Source organism: Eptesicus fuscus, chromosome 15 (assembly GCF_027574615.1).
Source record: "Eptesicus fuscus isolate TK198812 chromosome 15, DD_ASM_mEF_20220401, whole genome shotgun sequence".
Lineage (NCBI taxonomy): Eukaryota > Metazoa > Chordata > Mammalia > Chiroptera > Vespertilionidae > Eptesicus > Eptesicus fuscus.
This window is the reverse complement of record NC_072487.1, coordinates 75,449,062-75,467,348: the sequence shown is the minus strand read 5'-3', so window position 1 is coordinate 75,467,348 and position 18,287 is coordinate 75,449,062. Positions and strand designations below refer to the sequence as shown.

The 18,287-nt window shown below is 63.4% G+C and overlaps 2 protein-coding genes across 2 annotated transcripts in view; both read right to left on the bottom strand.

Moving 5' to 3' along the window:
* ASS1 (argininosuccinate synthase 1) overlaps nt 1-5,459 on the bottom strand; it is a 42,015-nt gene extending 36,556 nt beyond the window's left edge. Inside the window, exons 1-3 of the mRNA XM_008152518.3 lie at nt 5,394-5,459; nt 806-865; nt 84-191 (exon numbers count right to left, since the gene is read on the bottom strand). Of these exons, the coding sequence (XP_008150740.2) occupies nt 84-188 (105 nt within the window). The 5' untranslated portion in view covers nt 189-191; nt 806-865; nt 5,394-5,459. The remainder of the gene's footprint in view (nt 1-83; nt 192-805; nt 866-5,393) is intronic.
* An 8,644-nt stretch (nt 5,460-14,103) lies between these two features.
* HMCN2 (hemicentin 2) overlaps nt 14,104-18,287 on the bottom strand; it is a 137,360-nt gene continuing 133,176 nt past the window's right edge. The window contains 5 exon segments of the mRNA XM_054727277.1: nt 14,104-14,468; nt 15,166-15,292; nt 16,141-16,260; nt 16,925-17,245; nt 17,709-17,837. Of these exon segments, the coding sequence (XP_054583252.1) occupies nt 14,126-14,468; nt 15,166-15,292; nt 16,141-16,260; nt 16,925-17,245; nt 17,709-17,837 (1,040 nt within the window). The 3' untranslated portion in view covers nt 14,104-14,125.

Below are 18,287 nucleotides of genomic sequence, written 5' to 3'. Positions count from 1 at the left end.
AGGGGGAGCGGGCGGGAGTGACGGTGAGCAGCGGGCAGCTGGGGGGCGGCGGGCGGGACGGCAGACCCTCGGTGCCTCCTCACCAGGTAGGCAATGACGTCATAGCCTTGTTCCTTCAGCCACACGAGGATGCAGGAGGTGTCCAGGCCACCACTGTAGGCCAGAACCACGGAGCCTTTGCCGGACATGGTCTGGAGGGAGTGAGGAAGAGTGTGAGGGATGGATGCGCCCGCCCCGCCCGCCGCCCCAGCCAACAGCGCCCTCCTGGCCCGACCCCAGCCGCCGCCCTGGGCAGCCTCAACCCCGACAAGCTGCCACGGGATTGGGAACAGGATGTTCGCCATGGCCAGGGCCAGCTGAGGACGCCCCCTTCCTGAAGCCACACCCCTCCACGCTCCGCCATCAGCACCAGGACGCAGGCGCCTGAACCCTGCCCATCGCCTGGAGGCCGGAGGTGAAGTGCGGCCCCCGGCCCCGCCCTGGGCAGCGGAGCCTGGACACAGCCGGACGTTGCGGCCAGACACGTCCTCCCTGCAGTTCCTCACGTCTCACGGCCACCCCATCCCCCCAACCCCCGCCAGCCCCGGGGCCCACGTCCCTACTGCCCTTGGGACTTGGAAGAGAAGGCCTCTCGGGACAGTGAGGTTGGGGGTGGATCTGATTGATACCCACAACTCTCCCCTCCACTGGCCGTTCAACCACCTGCCAGGCCCGCCCCTGGGGCCAGCAGAGGTGCCATGGCAACCTCAGCCACACAATAGACCATTAAGGAGGAGGGCGGAGGGCGGAGGGAGGCAGGAAGTACCTGGGTGAAGGTGTGGGTCCCTGGCTTCTGGAATCTGTCGTCACTGCTTGGCGAACCACTCTGCAGAAGCAAACGCTGCTCAGTTTCCAGGCGCAGCAGCCTCAGTGGGGGGGAGGGGAGGGGAGGGGGGTGTGTGACAGAGGCCCTGAACTAGCCTTCCAGCCACTAGAACCCCCTTCTAGCAGCCTGGCTGAGCGGGCAGCTTTGGGGAGGTGTGTGCTTGGGATGGGGCACACGAGGGCAGTTGGAATACAGCATGACCTGTGCTGTGATGGGCCACGTCCGGGGCCTGGTGGGTCCACTGAGGCAGAGCAGGGCAGACAGCGGGTGGTCTGTCTGTCTCCAGGGAGCTGCCCCTCCCCCACCCTGGTGCCCACCCTGTTGCACATTCAGACAATAAACTGCATATACTGAGGGCATTCAATGAACACATCCGAGCACCCCTGAAACCATCACCACAATCAAGATAATGAACATGTTGCCCGGCCGGTGAGGCCCAGTGGTTGAGCGTCGACCTATGAACCAGGAGGTCATGGTTTGATTCCCGGTCAGGGCACATGCCTGGGCTGCAGGCTCGATCCTCAGTAGGGGACGTGCAGGAGGCAGCCGATCAGTGATTCTCTCTCATCATTAATGTTTCTATCTCTCCCTCTCCCTTCCTCTCTCTGAAACCCATAAAACGTATTTTAAAAAAGATAATAAACATGTCTATTACAAACTGAGCAGTCCACGTGTGTTACCTCGTGTTCGAGACAGGGAAACTGAGGCTCAGGTTAAAGAACGCGCTCAACGTCTCGCTTGGCTGGGAAGTGGCAGAGCCAGGATTGAAACCCAGATCAGCTGGACGTGTAAGCACAGGCTACCCACCCCTCTCCGGGGAGGCGCAGGGAAGGGACGCACAGGGGCAAGATGTGGTCTGGAGGATGGGCTAGAGTCACCCCTGCTTTGCCACCTCCCAAATGCACCTGGAGCCAAGAGGGTGGGCATCAGGGTGGGAGGGGGGCGGCTCCATGGAGCTACAGACCACCCCCTGTCTGCCCTGCTCTGCCGCAGCGGTCCCGCCACGCCTCAGATGGGCCCCATCACAGCACAGGCCATGCTGTGTCCTCACTGCCCTCGTCCCCCACCGTGAGCTCCGTGGGGACAGGGACCATCTGCCAGTGCCTGGCACGTGGCAGGCACTCCGTTCAATGCTGCCTATTCTGTCTGGGGATCCGTTCCTCACCTACAGGGAGAGAGGGTTGACATTCCCTCCCCGCCTGGAGTCCTGTGCGTGCTCCTTCAGGGACCAGTGAGCCCCCCTGCCTGCCAGGCTGCGCCCCGCGGGGGCAGGAGGCCCTCAGCCTCGGGGCTGAGCGGTGTGCAAGGTGCATGCATCTAAGGGTGAACGCGTGTGTGTGTGTGTGTGTGTGCGTGCGTGCGTGTGTGTGTGTGTGTGTGTGCGTGTGTGTGACCAGAGATTAGGAGCTGGGCGGTGGCCGGGGAAATGATGCAATCTGACACTGGCCTTGCTCCTGCCCTCCCAGCATCTGGGGAAGCTCCTCCCGAGCCAGCAAGGCCCCTGCGGCAGAAGCTGGAGGAAGCCGAGGCCTCGGCGTGGGGGAGGGAGACAGGGAGGAGAAGAGAGAGCAGCCACGGCCAGGGAGCCAGTCAGCGCACTGAACGGGTCCTCCGGACCCGGGTTCACGTTACTTAAGCTGCTCATCTGCACAGCAGTGGGGCACAGCCCATCTGCCCCAGGCCTGCCAGGGTTGAGTGAGATGCGGGGGAAGGAGCCCAGAGCTGGGCATTGAGCCTGTGCCCGCTGAACTCTCCGCCCCCGGTCGCGGCTGACCCTGGGCAAGCCCCCCAGGCTCCAGGCCTCCATCTCACCATCCACACAACCAGAAACCTCTGGCTCTGACACCGGGCTGCCTGCCTGGGGGAGGTGCCTACAGATCCTGGCTGGACTCAGCCTCCTCCAACCCCAGCCTTGCCCCGCCCCACCCCACATGAACTGCCCGAGGCAGGTTCCTCAGCTCCCGAAGCCAGCCCAGCCGTCCTTTGCCAGCGGGAGGGAGGAAGGTGGCAGCAGGACAAGATGCCTGGCCTCTGTTGGAAAGGCAGGGGGCCTCCTCCGTGGCCCCAGCCAGAGCCATCCCACCGGCCTCCCGGGGAAGCACCGGGCCCGCGGGGCACTCGCCTGATGCTGAGAAAACCCGCACACTCTAACATGTGAGAGCCGGGATGAGGACAGGAAGAGACGGTGTCCGGGCCACGTGCAGGAATTCACGTGTGTGATTGCAAGCCGGAGACTCTTACAGGTGCCGTGACCTGCCCACGGCAGTGCTGGGCCAGAAGCCAGGCTGACTGCAGGCTGCCTGCTCCTCACTGCCTGTGGCTGGTCACTCGGCCTCTCTCCCTCACTTTACACGGCTTCCAGAAACAAAGTCCCCGCTGCATCAACCCGAGAATGCCAATCAGTATTCTCCATGTCAGCATGTCAGCGCGACAGCCTGGGGAATGTTCTGGAACCCCTCTCCGACATTCTAGCTCAGCTGAGCTGGGGCCATTAGTTGAAAGCCCTCCCTCCACCTAGGCCACAGGAATTCTCCTGGACTCTGGGATTTCCTCATCCTAGGATTGCAGCTCCGGTCTCTTTGCTGCCCTCATCAATGTGATAGAGCCAGCCTGCAATTCCACACTTTGACCACAAGGTGGCGCTGTCGGGATTCTGCCTGAACAGTTGCTGGACAGACCCCACTCATTTCATCTGCATGTTCTTGCGGGGTGGGCTGTTCTTCCCAAATGACAGGTGAGGAAGCTGAGGGCAGGAGGCTTGACCTCGGCTTCAGCCCTCACCTGCCATTCCTGAGGTACATACATCTCATCACTCAACCCCCCTCCTGGGGGCATTCGGCTGCGGGGAGAGTGCATGCACTCCTGTGTTTATTCTACTAATAGCATTGAACTGCCTGGCCTACCCAAGAATGGGGAGGGTGCCCGCGGAAGGAGGGAGGGAGCCAAGGCTGGGAGATGCACTTTTCCCAGAGTATCACAGCAGAACCAGCGCCTCAGGCCCCGGATTCCAGCATTCCAGCGGCTCTTCCCACACGGGTGCCCACAGGCAAGACACTGGGTGCCCACAGGCAAGACACTCGCTTCTGGGGCTGAGTGCACCGAGGCAGGCATCCTGCCTCCGGCTGCTCTGGCAGCCTCCCCGGGCCCAGGACAACTGCCTGCATAGCAGGTTAGTCTGGGCCTGCCCCCTCCTCACCCTCACCCCCCGCCCAAAGTCAGGCTCCTGGGGCCCTGGGCCAGGAAAAGAAACGGTTCCTATCAGAGCCAACCAAAGCCCAGAGCAGGCAGGCAGTGGATGGGGCACATGTGAGCACTTGGGGGAGCCCAGTGCGGAGGGGGAGCCTTCCTCCTCCACGCTCCCGGTGCCCGCCCAGCCTGGGCACTCAGCGGGCAGGATGCACCACTCCTTCGCTCGCACTGAGCAGAGCAGAATGGCTTCCCCTGGCACAGCCCCACCCAGGCCCCCTGCCCAGGCTGAGGGGCGGGCCGAGGGGGGGGGAGGGAGTTAAGGGAGACGCCTCCAGTTCCTGTCCCAGTTCCCATCCCTTGTGCAGTTTCTGCCTCTGCCCCCAGCACCTAAGGCAGGAGGGCAGGGAACCTGTGTCCCCACCTGCCCCCAGCATGGCACCGCCCGAGGCACAGCGAGCGAGTGGGCCCAGGCACTGCCTGCAAGTCTACAGAGACCTCCCCGAGCCCCGAGCCCCGAGCCCGCGGCAGCTCTGACAGAGGAGAGGGGGAAACTGAGGCAATCCTAGGAGAGGCGGGTTCTAGTGGCCAGGTAGATGCACCTGCCCTCAGGGCTCAGGTCCCCGGCCGCAGAGCCTGCCCGCAGCCCTGGGCTGGGGAAAGGGATCAAAGCCCAGGCCGATCTGATCCTTCCCGGGATAGAGGGCAGGTTTGTTCCTGCCCAGATGTGCAGCCAGGCGGCCGGCCCGGAGGAGAGCCTCAGGCCCAGGGAGGAACACGGGGGTGGGGGTAGCCGCCCGGATGGCGGGCATTTCCTGCGGAGCGGCCCCTCCCACGCCCAGTGCCCAGCGCCCAGCGCCCGCCGGAACCCACCCACCGGAACCCACCCACCGGGGCAGGGACTCAGCCCTTTTGGAGGCACAAGGCGAGGGACGCCCCTGCAGGGAAGACGCCCCCCCCCCCCACCCCCGGCAGCGGCGGGCGGTCCAGGGAGTAAACTGAGGCCGGGCTGAGGCGCCCAGGCGGCGGGTGAGGGGGGCGAGGTGGGAGGAACCCGGTTTCACCCGAGAAAAGAGGTGGAGACGGAGCGGCGAGTGAGCAGAGGGCCGAGGTCAGGACCCCGCACCCTCTCGGGGCGCCGAGGAGCTGGTCGGAGGGGCATCCGGGAAGGACCTCGCCCGAAGGGACTCACCCCCCTGACCCCGCAGACCGGCTCTCCGCGTCCCCGTCCCCACCCCCGCGGCCCGGGGGACCCGGGAGCCCCGCGTCGGCGCTTCCCGCCCGTCCAGGTCCCGGTCCAGGTCCAGGTCCGGTCCGGTCGGAGCCGGGAGAGGGATCTTACCGGTCCCGGCGGGCGGCGGCGGAGCAGGGCCGCTGGCAGCGCGGATCCCGGGTTATAAGCGGGCGGCGGCGGGAGACGGACACGTGGGGACGCGCGGTCAGGCCCCGCCCCCGGCCCGCCCCTCCGAGGCGCCGCTCCCGGTTCAGTTCCCTCCACCTGCGTGGGCCGAGCGGCCTCGCCCTCCCCCTCCTCCTCCCCCTGGGCTCCCCCCCTCTCGCCCGGCCCCCCTCCCTCGCCGCACCCCCTCCGGAGGGCTCAGGCATCGCCTCCCGCCCTGAGACTTGCCAGCCGGCCAGGCCGGGCGTGGGGAGCGCTTCCCGGTGGGAGTGGGGATCAGAGTGGGGACCAAAGCGCAGTGAGTTTCCTGCCACTTGTGTCCTGAGCTGGGCTTTCTGTCCCCCTCAGAGCCCCCCCCCCCCCGACCCCCACTGTCCCGGGAGCCGCACCCCATTGTACCCCGGGGGGCGGGGGGGAGGTGGCACTAGGAAGTCTGGGTTTCATCTCCCTCCAGGATGGGGTCCTGGCTGCCTCCCCAGAGCCTGGCACCCGCCCACACTGCCCAGGGCACCGGGACCTGGCGACTAGAAGACTGGCTGACTGCTCACCTCGGGCAGCAGGGAGGTTTCGGTTCCCTCCTGAGCTGTGACCTGGGTCTGACCTCCAGAGGCTCCGTGCCTCCCTCTCCCAGCCCCTGTGAGGCCTCAAAGCAGCAACCACTACACCACAGCCCAGCACAGCCTCAGCCCAGCACAACCTCAGCCCAGCACAGCCTCAGCCCAGCACAACCTCAGCCCAGCACAGCCTCAGCCCAGCCCAGCCTCAGCCCAGCACAACCTCAGCCCAGCACAACCTCAGCCCAGCACAGCCTCAGCCCAGCACAGCCCAGCACAGCCGCAGCCTCAGCCCAGCCGCAGCCCAACACAGCCCAGCTCAGCACAACCTCAGCCCAGCACAGCCTCAGCCCAGCACAACCTCAGCCCAGCACAGCACAGCCCAGCACAGCCTCAGCCCAGCACAGCCTCAGCCCAGCACAGCCTCAGCCCAGCACAGCCCAGCCCAGCACAACCTCACCCCAGCACAGCCCAGCCCAGCACAGCCTCAGCCCAGCACAACCTCAGCCCAGCACAGCACAGCCCAGCACAGCCTCAGCTCAGCACAACCTCAGCCCAGCACAGCCCAGCCCAGCACAGCACAGCTCAGCACAGCCTCAGCCCAGCACAGCCTCAGCCCAGCACAGCCTCAGCTCAGCACAGCCTCAGCCCAGCACAGCCTCAGCCCAGCACAGCCGCAGCCCAGCACAACCTCAGCCCAGCACAACCTCAGCCCAGCACAGCCCAGCCCAGCACAGCCTCAGCCGCAGCCCAGCACAACCTCAGCCCAGCACAGCCTCAGCCCAGCACAACCTCAGCCCAGCACAGCCCAGCCCAGCACAGCCCCGCCCAGCACAACCTCAGCCCAGCACAGCCTCAGCCCAGCACAACCTCAGCCCAGCATAGGCGCAGATCCGGGCTTGCCCAAGACTGCACCATAGGATTCCCCAATACCCCAGCTTCCTAAGTCCTCCTAGCCCTGGACCCCGCCCCACCCCAGCCCCCCTTGGAGGTGGGAGCCTGAAGGCCACTCTGCTGCAGGGAGCCATCTTGGAAAAGGAAGTGTGGGGACAGGTGATGTTAAGGAGGCAGCCCTGGCCCGGGCCCTTTCCTGCAACCAGAAGCAGCCAGAGGTGGGGACCCTTAGCAGAGGGGGCCAAGGCTGCTGGCTCAGTCCCTGTCCCTCTGCCAGCCAGTCCCCCCCCCCCCCTGCTCCGCTGGCATCTGTCTCGTCACTCAAGCCCACGGGCCGGTTTAGTAGCTGTGAGTCCTTCGAGGAGGGAAAAGGCATCAAACCCATTTCCAAAGCCACAACTTCAAGTCTCCGCCAGCCCCCAGATGTGGCAGTGATGGTGACCCCACCCTGTGAGCCCTGGGGGCTGCATGCTCAGCGACTGAGGCACCTCCATCCAGGAGGCGGATGGCAGCTGGCCCCACAGGCCACTCGCCGGCCACCTCTGGGCCCCCCACGCGCAGGAGGCCGGGGAGGAGCGTTCCCAGGCAGCCCCGGGCCAGGACGGAGGCTGGGCAGCTTCCCCCAGAGCCGCCCCACGTCTTCACCCCGCGACTTGGTGCTCCGTCCTCATGTCTTATGTTCAGATGTCGCTGTCCAGCGGCAGTGGAGAGGAAAACAGAGGCCATCAGGCCCGATGCTCCCCAAGCTCCCCGAGTCAGGGGTGGCCCCAGACAAAGCCCCCCTACCCAGACCTTAGAAAGAAGGCAGGCGAGGGGGGCGCCCGGCCAGGCGAGGATGGCTGGTGGGGGACACGGGCACGGAAGAGAGGTCAGGCCAGCAAGCCCTCGGGTTGTCACCACGTGCCTTTATTCGCCTGCTGGCGTTTGCTCTCACGACCACCCTGCATGAAGTTGCTACTATCACCCCCGTTTTGCACATAAGAACCTGCAGCACAGAGAGAGCGTGTTTTTCCCCAAGGCCACACAGCATGCCGGTGGCAGAACAGGCCCGGACCCGGTATGGGCAGCTCTGGCCCAAACCCTCTGCTCTAGTTGAGGCTTGAGCTGAGCCGGAGGAGCCAGGGCCCAGGCCCAGGGCCACGGCTGTGGGCACATGTATTCCTTGCATTGCTGCAAAATGGCTGCAGCCCAGGGCACTGCCCCTTGCTGCGGTACAAACGCTGGTGACACGGGGCGCGGTGAGATCACAGCTGTCCCGAGAGGAAAACAGGGCCCCAACTGCCAGCAGGGGCCCTGCCCACTGGGCACGGGGTCGATGTTTGCCCGGAGGCAGAGATCAAGGTGAGAGGCGACTGGCCGGCTCCTGCATGAGCCGCTTTTCACCTCCCCCCTCCATGGGCCAGGTGGGCATCCATACGCTGCCCAGCCCCACCCTGCAGAGCGGCTCCTGGTCCGGGGCTGGGGCACGACCAGAGGGGATCCCCGACCTGGGGCTCAGCCACCATGGCCTTGCCTTTCACTCACACCCGGTCAGGGCTCCTTAAGGAGCTCCCCCACCCAGGGAAGTGACCTTGGGCGGCACCTCTAAAAGCACAGCAGCACCCAGGCCTGACCAGGTGGAGAAACTGAGGCAGTGGAGGCCGAGATGCTTTTATCTTCTAAATATACCCAGCACCTGCCCCTCTCCCCCTCCCCTCCTCCGCTCTGGTCTGCCAGCTCCTGGCTCAGACCTTCTCCACAGCCTCCTGAGGCTCTCCTGCTTCTCCACTCCCCCCCCCCCCCCCCAGTCCTCTCTCCACCCGACAGCAGTGAGTGCGTGAAAGTGTGAGACAGAACAGGTCACTGCTCCTAAGGCCTTTTACGGGGCATTTTCCCACATCAAGTCCCGGTTGTTCCAGCAACGTTAGTGGACGACTCCTTTTCCCAGCGAATCACATTGCTGGAAATTAATCGGCCATGTACGTGTGGATCCCATATTTTCCGGCGTATAAGACGACTGGGCGTATAAGATTTTCCTGGGTTAAAAAGTCGTCTTATATGCCGGAAAATACGGTAGTCCAATATATCTAATCCATTACATCTAATCCCATCAATATAGTCCAATATACGTATTTTCCAGCGTATAAAACGACTTTTTAACCCAGGAAAATCTTATATGCCCAGTCGTCTTATACGCCGAAAGTACGGTATGTCTGGTTTCCCGCTTCTGTTCCATTGATCTATTTCTCCTTACACACCAACCTGATTGCTACAGCTTTACACCAAGTCTCCTTTTCTGTTTGTTTTGTTAATCCTCGCCTGCGGGTCTTCTCCCATGGATTTTTAGGGAGAGTGGAAGAGAGGGAAAGGCAGAGAGAGACATCAACATGAGAGAAACACATCGATGGGTTGCCTCCTGCAGGAGCCCCAACCAGGACCTGGGCCGGGGAGGAGCCTGCAACCGAGGTACATGCCCTTGACCGGAATCGAACCCGGGACCCTTTGGTCCACAGGCTGACGCGCTATCCACTGCACCAAACCGGCGAGGGATACACTAAGTCTGGACATGCGTGTATGTCTTCCAACTCTGTCTTGCTTCAAACTGTTCTGGCTATTCTAGGTCCTTTGCATTAAATAGTAGAGACAGCTTGTGGGTTTATAGAAAAAGCCTGCTGGGATTTTGATTGGGGATGTCCGTAAATCTACTGGGCATCTTAACAATAATGAGTCTTTTGATCTGTGATCACGGCATATAGCTCCGTTTTCGTATATCTCTAAAATTGTTTCAGAACTAAAAAATAAATAAAAAAACACCCCACACCTTAAAACTGTTTATTCGAAAGTATTAACTGCTATTGACACGAGCAACGGAAAAGAAGCGCAAACCGTTGGCCCGTCTTTCGGCGGCTGCGTCTTGAATGATCTTCAGTTGGGGTGAACTTCATTTTTGTTTTAAATCAGAGGCGTAGCTCTAAGATAGCGCGGAAATACATTCCCCGAGCGCCACACCACAGCTCCTTTCTTTGAAGCGAAATCCCAGGTAGAGTCGTTGACGGCCTCAGAGCCAGAAGAGCTGGACTTCATTAGGCCCCTGTAGGTGCCCACGTCAGAAATGCTCAAGCCTCTAGAGAATTCTTAGGAGTTTATTTGCGCCAAACCGACGACAGGGACCGGGAAGCCAACTCCCGATGGATTGAGGAAATGCTCCGGAGAGCGGCGGTTTGCACCTGTTTTACACACTGGAATCAAAGGGGATTTGACGGGAGGTTGGACGATAGCAAGGAATTCGTTCATGTCCTGAGGCATGATCACGGTGTTGTGGATATGTGTTTTGAAAGGTTTTTTAAGTTCAGAGATGTATTCTCAAATATTAATGATTAAAAGGATCTTTAGAAAGACTTGGCTGGGCCCCCGTCACGCTTAGGGTCAAAGTTAGCGCCCTCGCCCGCGATGGCCCAGCTGCGCTGCCTGTTGGTTTCTCCAATGTGTTGCGCTCTTTCTTGACTTATGGTCCTTGCACATCCTGTGCCTTGGGGGTGGCTCTGACCCTCTCCCCTCCTCCACCAGGTGGGTCCCTGTCATAGCCTGTCTCCTGTGCTGGCCCATGTGGGTGGATGCCGGACGTTTCCTTCAATAACATGGAGGAACGTGCCGGCTCTCCTTCCTTCTCTCTCCGCCACTGCTGTTGTCTTCCCTTGGGCCGCCGTCTCCTCTCGCCTGTACCTCTGCAGGGGACACCTCACCTGTCTCCCACCTGGGCTCGCCACCTCCTCCAGGCCACCCCCACACTGCAGCCAGGTGGCTCTCCTAAGGGTTGGCGCTGACGTGCGTGGCCACTTGTCCACCTGCTGAAGGGCACACTCGGTGGACGTGACCTCATTGATTCCCCCAGCAACCAACAGACACAGATGCTGCCTGTGCAGCTGCCCACGGAGCAGGCCCCTTCGGCCCTGTCTCCCCGCTGCCACTCCAGGGCTCTGCACCGGCAGGTCGTGGGGGGGGCCTGGGTGTGCAGAGATCCCACGCACCCTGTCCTGCGGCCACCTCACGTTGGCACCAGAAGCCGCGTTGCCGCTGCCCAGGCTGACCTGGCCCGAGGAACAGAGCGTGTCCTCTAGGCGAGACCCCGCCCAGAAGGAACACAGAGTCCAGTCAGTGGGTTCTTGGAAAAGCTGCATCATGGAGTTTAATAAGTGACCTGCAGGGTTGTTTTCCAGCCCCGATGGCTCAGAACAGCCTCGGAGGTCAGGTGGCCCCGGGGGCTGGGCCGCTGGCTGGGGCCCTGGCCCATGACAGCCAGCCGCTGGTGGAGCAGAAGCGGAGACACCCCTCGGAGCTGGCTCCTGTCCTGGCTGACGGTCCCTGTGCAAGTGGGTGGGGGCCGATGGGGCGGGGGAGCGTCAGACTGGGAATCACAGCCTGGATTCAAGGCCAAGGCTGCCACGGGCTTGCTGTGTGACTTTGAGCAATCGCTTCTTTCCCCAGCCTCCGTGTCAGAGCCGCAGAGGGGAGATTTAGGAGAAGGTGTGGAGGGGGAGGTCAGGCTGGCCGGCACGCCCTTGGGAGTCTTGCATGGCTGCGGTCCCTCCTCTTCATCCCACTCCTGCCCTCCCTGTCTCCCTCCTCTGAGCGTGCAGGCGGGGCAGCCTGGCGGCTGGAGCCCTGGGCTGTGGAGGCAGGTGGGTCTGGGTTGAGTCCCCCTTTTCTCCTCCAGGCTGTGGGAGCTTGGACAAGCGGCTCGCCTTCTCTGAGCCCCATTCTCTTATCTGTGAAATGGGCATCCTGTCTTTTGTCTCTGGAACTACAGGGGCTCCTGTACTAAATAAAATAAACTCAGATCCATGGGGCCCTGGACATTTAACAAATGGTGGTGTTGCCATCACGAAGGGCCAGGGTGAGACGGGAGAGGAAGGCAGAGCGGGCAGGGGCGAGAGAGGAGCCGGTCCCTCCACTCCTCAGGGCTCGCTCTGCTGCAAGTCTCCTGGGCTGCACGCCCCAGACTCCATAAAAAATTAACAGCCCAGCAGAGGGCAGGGTTCATAGGTCACAATGTGAACCCTGGGGTTGCACAAAGGGGCCTGTTCAGCCCAAGGAAGGGCCTCCCGGTGGGGCCCTGGACAGACGGGTGTGGGAGGGCCTGGGACGCCCTTCCCCCACTTCTTGCCAACTGCCCCCGTCTCCCCTCCACCCAGCCTGAAACTCCACCAGCAGAGACTTCTGTGGTTCAAACCACCTGCTCGCTAAGAAAGGTTTTTGCACTTGTAAATGGTTGGGAAGTCAAAAGAAGATGATTCCACCACCTGTGAACATTATGTGAACCTCAAATGTAAGTGTCCGTAAAGCAGCTTCATTGCTCCGTGTGCTGACGGTGGCTGCTCCGGTGACGCACGGTGAGGGGGTAGTTTCGACAGATTCTGTTCTGCGAAGCCCGAACTATTCAGTCTGGCCCTTTTACAGAAAACGCTCGCAGACTCCTGGTTGAAAAGAACCCAGCTCTGCAGGTGGACGTGCTCTGGGGAAGATTGAATCGGGCTGCTGGGCTGGAGTCAGGAGTTAGACTGGCCTGACCTTTAACCAGTCACCTATCAGGCAAGGGACCAGGCCCTGTCTCCTCGCTGAGCCTCCTTTTCTCCATCTGGAAAATGGGCACAGCGATTTCTTCTCTGTTTACCCCGATATTGCTGGAACAGTCTGATCGTCATTGACCCCTTAAGGAGAAATAACAGGAGGCTGTCCTTGTCATCGACCCAGGGGATGCCAGGGGAGGTGACAGTGTCACACGGAGCCAGGGGGGCAGCGAGACAGGATCCCTCCTCTCCAAAACCACGTGCAGAAAAGACAGCCTCTATGGAGGGGCAATGGCGCAGGGTGGTGGGTCGCTGACGCAGGGGCTGCCGCCAGGTCAGGAAGGAGGGCGGGGACGGGGAGTGGGAGAAGCCACGCTGGGGCTCAGACTGGAGACACGCAGTGCACACGAGGGGTTCTTATCCTGTCCCTCCCCAACTCACTCCTCAAAGCCGAAGTCCCTACAGGGGCCCGAAGGCCACAGGATCTGCCCCAACCCCTTGGCCTTTCAGAGGGCGCCTCCCTCTTCCCCACCCCCACCCCTCCCATTCCTGCCTCCCTACCTGCAGCCTCCCCCCTCCTGGTCACACCTCCCCGCCAGCACCCTCCCTGCTGTGTGCGGTCCCTCTGCCAGGAACACTCTCCCGATGCCTGCAGCTTCCTGTCCCCCTTTCTGCAGGCCTCAGCCTGAGCACCACCTTCTCAGGAGCACCCCCCCCAACTGGTCTGTTAAAAACTGCCCCCCAGCCCTGGCCGGTTTGGCTCAATGGATAAAACATCGGTCTGCAGACTCGAGGGTCCCAGGTTCGATTCTGGTCAAGGGCACGTGCCTCGGTGGCAGGCTCCTCCCAGGCCAGGGCCCTGGTTGGGGGCTTGCAGGAGGCAATCAATCGGTGTGTTTCTCTCACATCTATGTTTCTCTCTGTCTTTCCCTCTCTCTTCCACTTTCTCTAAAAATCAATGGAAAAATATCCTTGGGTGAGGATTAACAAAAACAAAACAAGACAAAACAAAACAACCCCCTATGGCTATCGGTGCAATGCAATGCCTTTCCTTCTCATGTAATTCTCCCCACCACCCTGTGGGGGTTGGGTGGCTGCTGTAATATTCATATTTTTTTGGACGAGGGCCCCCCTACCCAGAGGGAGCCAGGCTGCCCCTCCTTACCAAGCAAAGAACTGGATGGAGAAACCGAGCTGGTGAAAAACAAGCGTTTTTATGCTATACATATACACACCCCGGGTCCGGGGACAGTGCGGGTGTGGTCAGGAGGCAGGTGCTGCCATCCCCAGAGTCTGCCCCTGCCCTGGGGTGTCCTGGGCGCTGTGTCCTCCCCAGCCCAGGTCGCTGGGGCTTGGGGCAGGCCTGGAGGCGGTCAGACCTGAGGCTTCACCCCATTTCTGCCTGTGGGCGTTGTCACCGGCCTTCGGGCCTCCGCCCCCACGGGGAGCAGGGAGCGTAGGGACAGCTCGGGTCCTCGCTGTCCGGGGTCAAGGCTGCACGCAGGGTCGTGTTGACTGAAAGTCCCGATGACGCATGCAGGCGGGAGAAGAGGACACCCCTTACGCAAGGGCCACCTGTCCCACCAGCAGCCGGGCCTGGGCCGAGCGGTTATTTCAGCTCCTTCCCACCCCCCTCTCCGGAGGTTTGGGGGGCTGGTCACCGCTCGGCCCCGCCCCGCCCTCAGTAGGGGTAGGGGGACACGGCGATGAGCAGGACGTAGAGGCTCTGGTGGCGCGGGGCCGCGGCGCGCACCGTCAGGCGGTAGAGGCCGGCGCGGGTGAGCGCGCGGCGGGTGTAGACGGCGCCGTGGCCCGCGCGCAGGAGGCGCAGCTCGAAGGGGCTGCGCGGGTCGGGCTCGAGCACGCTGAGCTCCGTGCGGTTGGCGGGGACGCCGGCCTCCGAGAAGGCGGTCAGGCGCGCCACGTCGTGGTGGGCGCGCACGCCCAGGGGCAGCGGCAGCAGCCTGTACTGCAGCGTGGAGGGGCCGGCGCGGCAGTCCTGCGAGCAGCGCCGGAAGCACGTCCTGGGGGAGGGACAGACGCACAGACTCGGGGCGCCATCCAGCACTGGCTGCCCAGAAACCGGACCCCTCACCCCTGCCCCTTACCGCCCCCTGCCCCTTCCCCGCTCCGCAGTTCTCCCGACCCGAGCGGCCATCCCCTGCTCCCCAAATGCCCTCTCCACAAGTACCACTGTTAGCCCATTTTAGAGATCAGCAAATGAAGGCCCAAGGAAGCCAGAGTCATGCCCTTTCACATTGGGGCAGGTCCGAGCCACGGCCTCGGCCAGCCCACCCCCCAGGGCAGCCCAGCAAGCACAGTGGTGGTGGAAATGTGTCTGTGTGTCTGTGTGTGTTCCTGTGTCCAGGGTGGTGTGTGTTCATGTGTCCCCACACGTGTACATCGTCCCGCTCCCAGCCCTCCGTCCTCGCCCAGCTCGGGCCTCTCTGGGTCCCCAGTGCTCCCTGCTCATTGGACGCATCCCTGCAGGAATCGACGGTGCCCAGGCAAGCTGGCACCCAGAGTGTCTGCAGGCAGGTGCATTGCACGAGGGCACCCTGCCCAGTGGGCACAGAGGCGCTGCCCTGGAGTTCAGGCAGGGCTGACCCCACTGGGTGGAGCAGGGCCTGGAGGAGGGGTCCAGCCTATAGGATCCAGAGTGTAAGCTACAGCCCCTGCAGATAACACCCTCCCCCAGCCCCCAGCCCACTCAGCCCGTACCCTGGGCTGGAGCCCTGCCGGTAGGTGGCGGGACACGGTGTGTCCACGCACTGGTAGCTGCCGCGGGTGTTGAAGCACATCTGGCCGGGCCCACACTCGATGCCGTCCTCCTCGCACTCGTTGATGTCTGCGCGGGGAGGTGGTGAAGGAGAGAAGGGGGGTGAGAGGCTGGAGCAAAGGGGAGGGCGAAGGCAGGCACCAGGGAGGGCACGGAGGGCTGAGTGGGAGAGACATGGCTGTGGAGGGTGAGGGAGGTGGGCAGCCTTCTCTCCTTGTCCCCGCCAGCCTGACCCGAGACAGCCCAGCCCACAGGCTCTAGCACCCCCGTCTCCCCAGGGCATGGCGGTGGGCACCCTGGGAACCTCTGAGCCTGGGAGCGAGGAGGGCTGCCCTCTGACCCTGAGTGCCCACTGTCCATGGGCAGAGGGCCCCGGTCCTTGTCTGTGCCGGTGGGTGTCCCACCCTCCTCAGAGGACAGCCCCTGACCCCATAGCAGAGAGTGAAGGACAGAGGCAGGCAGGGCAGGCAGGCAGGCCTCCCACAGAATGGCAGGGGGAGCAAGGCCAGCCCCCCCGCCGAGCGAGCGGCAGGGGAAGTGCGTGGACGTGGGGGCCGGAGGGCTTCACTGACAACGCACGCAGCAGCCGTCTAGCTGGGAGCGCTGGCTCTGAGCCCATCTGCCACTGGTCTCATCCGGGCACTTAGGGGAGGCCGGTGTCAGCTCCTCACCAGGAGGCTGAGGCTCAGAGAGGGGCAGTGAGTTGCCCGGGGACACACAGCTGAGCTGCGGCGGACCCCCAGGGTGTGGAGAGCCTGCCATCTGAGCTCCGCGTGGCGTGTGGGGCCCAGCCTGGCGGTGGGCACCACCGAGCCTGTCCCCCTGCCCTCCCTCAGATCACATGGGGGAGGTGGTGGAGAAGGAGCTGGAGAGCGGGCGGCGTGAGGTGCCCCTGCCCACAGGCCTCAGCAGCTCACCCTGGCAGTTCTTCCCACTGGGGAGGAGGCGGTAGCCGGCGGGGCAGAGGCACCGGTAGCTGCCCTCCGTGTTCCGGCAGGCATGTTGGCACAGGCTCCGCACCTGGCACTCATCCAGGTCTGGCCGGGGCATTGGTGGTGGTGGTGGTGGGGGTGATGGAGGCAGAGATACACGCTGAGTCACAGGTGCCCACGTGGCCACTCGCTTGCCCGCCGTGACTGGTGGCCCACCCCTTCTCCCTGCCCTGCCCCACTGACTCTGGAATCAGGGCTTAGCAGGGTCCGGGGTTTGGCGGGCTCGGGGAGTGGGGAGCTCTGTCCTGTCCGCCTCAAGGCCTTGGGCGGGGGGGGCACCACCCCAGCCGAGCCCGCCATCCAGGCAGGAGCGCCAAAGCACGTCCACCCTCGAGGCCACCGCCCTTCGCCTCTGCAGCCGGGCTGACCGGGTCCCCACCGGTCTCTGTTCACATCCTCATGTCAACCCGGAACACACTCCTTCATTCTGCAAACCTCCCTCCCTGCGGCGCCACCTCCGTGCAGCCAGAGGAGTGTTTCTCAAAGTGGGTTCCTGGGACACTGGGCCACGTGTCCCGAGCTTAAATGGTTTGGAAAATCCTCCACCCCTTCTGGAAGCCCCTTGCTCAAGGGCACGGCCAGGGCTCTGAGAGCACCCCCCCGACCTGCCCATGAGCCCTGGGTTTCTGAACACGGGGCGTGGTGCCCGCACCCCTAACCTAGGAGCCCGAGACAACATCGTGGGTGCGTCCCCGGTGCGTGGTCTTACCCATGCAGACGCCGTTCTGCCGGATGAAGCCAGGGGGGCACCAGGCCCGGCCCACGCTGCTCGGGGTCCCGGGGCGTGGCCTCAGGGAGACCCAGGCGTGGTAGGCACCACCGGGGAGGAGGGCTCGGGGCCGCAGCCAGGGCACCAAGGGGCCCAGCTGGCTGACGGTGGTCACGTTCGGTGCACTCCGCTCCATCGGGGTGCAGGCCTTGCCGTCCGGGAGGAGGGTGTGGCCCGGTGGGCACAGACAGCGGTAGCCGCCCTGGAGGTTGTGGCACTGGAAGGCACAGGGCCTGGGCAGCCGCAGACACTCATTGATGTCTAGGAGGAGGGGGCCGGGCAGAGGGCCAAGGGAGGCTCAGGGCTCGCACAGCTGCCTGGCCTTGCCTAGAAGCCAGCTGCCTCCTCTCCCGCCCCCCTCCACTGCTCAGAGGCCTCAACCCCGCCGGCACCCCAACTCTGAGCTGAATCCCAGAGTCCCACTGTCCTTCAGCCTCTCCCTTCAGGGTCCTGGAGAGGCCCCTACTTCTTCCTAAGCTTCTCGGAGACCCGCCCACTTCTCTCCACCCTCCTCCCCTTGGGCTCCCCGGAAAGGTGACCTTGCAGGGCAGGGGTGAGGTCTGGGGGACAGGCGGGCAGGGATCCGGGCACATGGCGAGTGCACGACAGCACTGGCTGCCTGGCTATTGGGTTATTCGTGGAACTTGGCTCTTGGGGTGAACACTCCCTGCCTGTGAGCCAGGCTGCGCCGCGAAGGGCCCCAACGAGGCGTGGTGTCCCATACCCAGGCAGGGCAGGCCGGGGCCCTGGGTCCGGAACCCCCGGGGGCAGCTGCAGCGGTGCCCGCCCGGGGTGTTCTCACAGATCTGGTTGTAGTGGCATTCGTCAGACTGCTCCAGGCACTCGTCCACATCTGGGGAGGCAGGGGTGCGGGCAGGGGCGGGGATGAGCCCGGAGCCCACCCCCAAGGGGCACACCACGCCCCTGCACAGCTGGGCCTCATCCTGCCCCCTCTCCGACGTCAGGGCCTCCCGCTCCTACCAGCTCTGGAGGGTGAGGAGGTTAGGGGTCCGAGAGAGGAAAGGGGCTTTGGGGGCAGTCTGGGTGTGGACCGAGCGCCGCCCTCTCTCTTGGCCCTTAAGTAATCCTCCCCCTCTCTGAGCCTCAGTCCCCTCAGCTGTCCAGAGGTGTGGGCCCGGGCAGTGTGGCTCAGTGGTCGAACATCGACCTATGAACCAGGAGATCACGGTTCAATTCCCGGCCAGGGCACACGCCCAGGTTGCAGGCTCGATCCCCAGTGTGGGGCCTGCAGAAGGCAGCTGATTAATGATTCACTCTCATCATTGACGTTTCTCTCTCTCTC